Raw genomic sequence first — 1,555 nt, forward strand, 5'->3', positions numbered from 1 at the left:
TGATCAAAGTTTGTGCAGTGGTTGCCGAAAAAAACTAATTCACCTTCTACATGTATTTAGATAGGAGCATCCGAGATACAGCTTCCTCTTCAGGAGGAGGCCAAGCTGCAACGTAAGCCCCCCCCCCCCCCCAACGAAATTTCTGGCTACGCCACTGCTAAATACTCTTGTTCATCCGCTTTTATTTCAGTTGCTACAGATGAGAGAACCATGCCTGGTTCTTGGGGGCGAGGTGAGGTTGGCATTTGCCTTTATGGCAAGTTAATACGTGTTTCTTTTTATATTCTTTTGGTTATATGTCCTCACGTTTTGTTCTGTACAGGCACGGAAGCCAACATAGAAGTGTCTGGTGTAAACCTGTTAATTGAAGAGGCTGAGCAACCTTACAGTAAGCTTCGTTGTGTGGCGAAGTGTACAAAACATAATCGCATTGCATCCTCCAACTTTGACTCATGTTTTGTGCAGATGAAGTACCCGTCTGCAGCCCCATTTCTATTGAAGTGCCTCTAAACACGACAGCTTTTCATGGCTGTAAGTATGCTATTGCTTCCGAATAAGTGGTTTCTACATAAGTACGTTTCATTGCCTATAGCTGTTTAAGTGTTTGGCAACCTGATACAGTGAATGCATCAGGATATATCTTTCTGAGCAATGCTTAGGTGGAAGCATATAAGCACAAACTTCATACTTTTGGCATGTCTTGTATCGCATTTCTTGCATTCTAACTGCAGCATTTACTACTATTAGGACACTTTGTTTTGCCGTTCCAGCGGTTCCAGACGTGCCACTTCCCAACGCAGTGGCTGACCATATTGAAGCAAGCCAGGAGCCTAATCGTACAGTCGCTGCTCTTCAGAAAAAAATTGCTGAGCTTGAAGCCCAACTACACGCCTTGCAGAGAAGTTCTGCTCTTGCACATAAGCACAAGAGAAAAGCCATTAATGTAAAAGCCCTCATGAAGTAGCAGCTCAGTTCCTTCATGGCAGCTGATCAACTACTCTCCATGGAGAAAAAGAGCATGCGTGGGACACCGTGGACACAAGCAACAATGAAGAAGGCACTGAAACTCAGGCTATCATGCAGCTCTCGAGGATATGCTCTCGTAAAGGAACTAGCCGCTCCTTTGCCAGGTGAACGGACTCTACAAAGGCACCTTCAGGGTCACAAATTCGCACCAGGCCTCCTACACGACATTATTCGCTCTATGTCTGTCAAGGTGGGGTGAACGTTTCTGAGCTAATAATTTAAGATCTAAGAATGTGCATGGTCACATTATGCGACGTGTGAGATTATAAGACTGAGCTATGAATGTTATTCATTTCATTTGTAGTTGATAAATAGGAGATAAAGCTCCAGCGAAGCTCGCAAATAACGGGAAACAAAACGATCTTTTCTCTCTCCTTCCACCCACATATTACACAAGTGATGTTAAGAAATCGTTCATGTTTTAATTTCGCTTTGTTTAGCCACACTCAGTGTACAGCACGCTATATGTGAGTCTAGATACTCAAGGGTCACACTGTGTACAAAACAAATATAAAAGTTAGTAACCCGT

The 1,555-nt window shown here is 43.5% G+C and overlaps 1 protein-coding gene across 1 annotated transcript; it reads left to right on the forward strand.

Annotated features, from left to right (window-relative positions):
* The first annotated feature begins 200 nt into the window (after positions 1-200).
* Positions 201-964, forward strand: LOC139052420 (uncharacterized). The gene is made up of 4 exons (XM_070529516.1): positions 201-232; positions 323-388; positions 466-531; positions 771-964. Exons 1-4 carry the CDS (start codon positions 211-213, stop codon positions 962-964), a joined length of 348 nt encoding a protein of 115 aa, XP_070385617.1. The 5' UTR covers positions 201-210.
* Positions 965-1,555: the final 591 nt, after the last annotated feature.

Source organism: Dermacentor albipictus, unplaced genomic scaffold (assembly GCF_038994185.2).
Source record: "Dermacentor albipictus isolate Rhodes 1998 colony unplaced genomic scaffold, USDA_Dalb.pri_finalv2 scaffold_22, whole genome shotgun sequence".
Taxonomy (NCBI): domain Eukaryota; kingdom Metazoa; phylum Arthropoda; class Arachnida; order Ixodida; family Ixodidae; genus Dermacentor; species Dermacentor albipictus.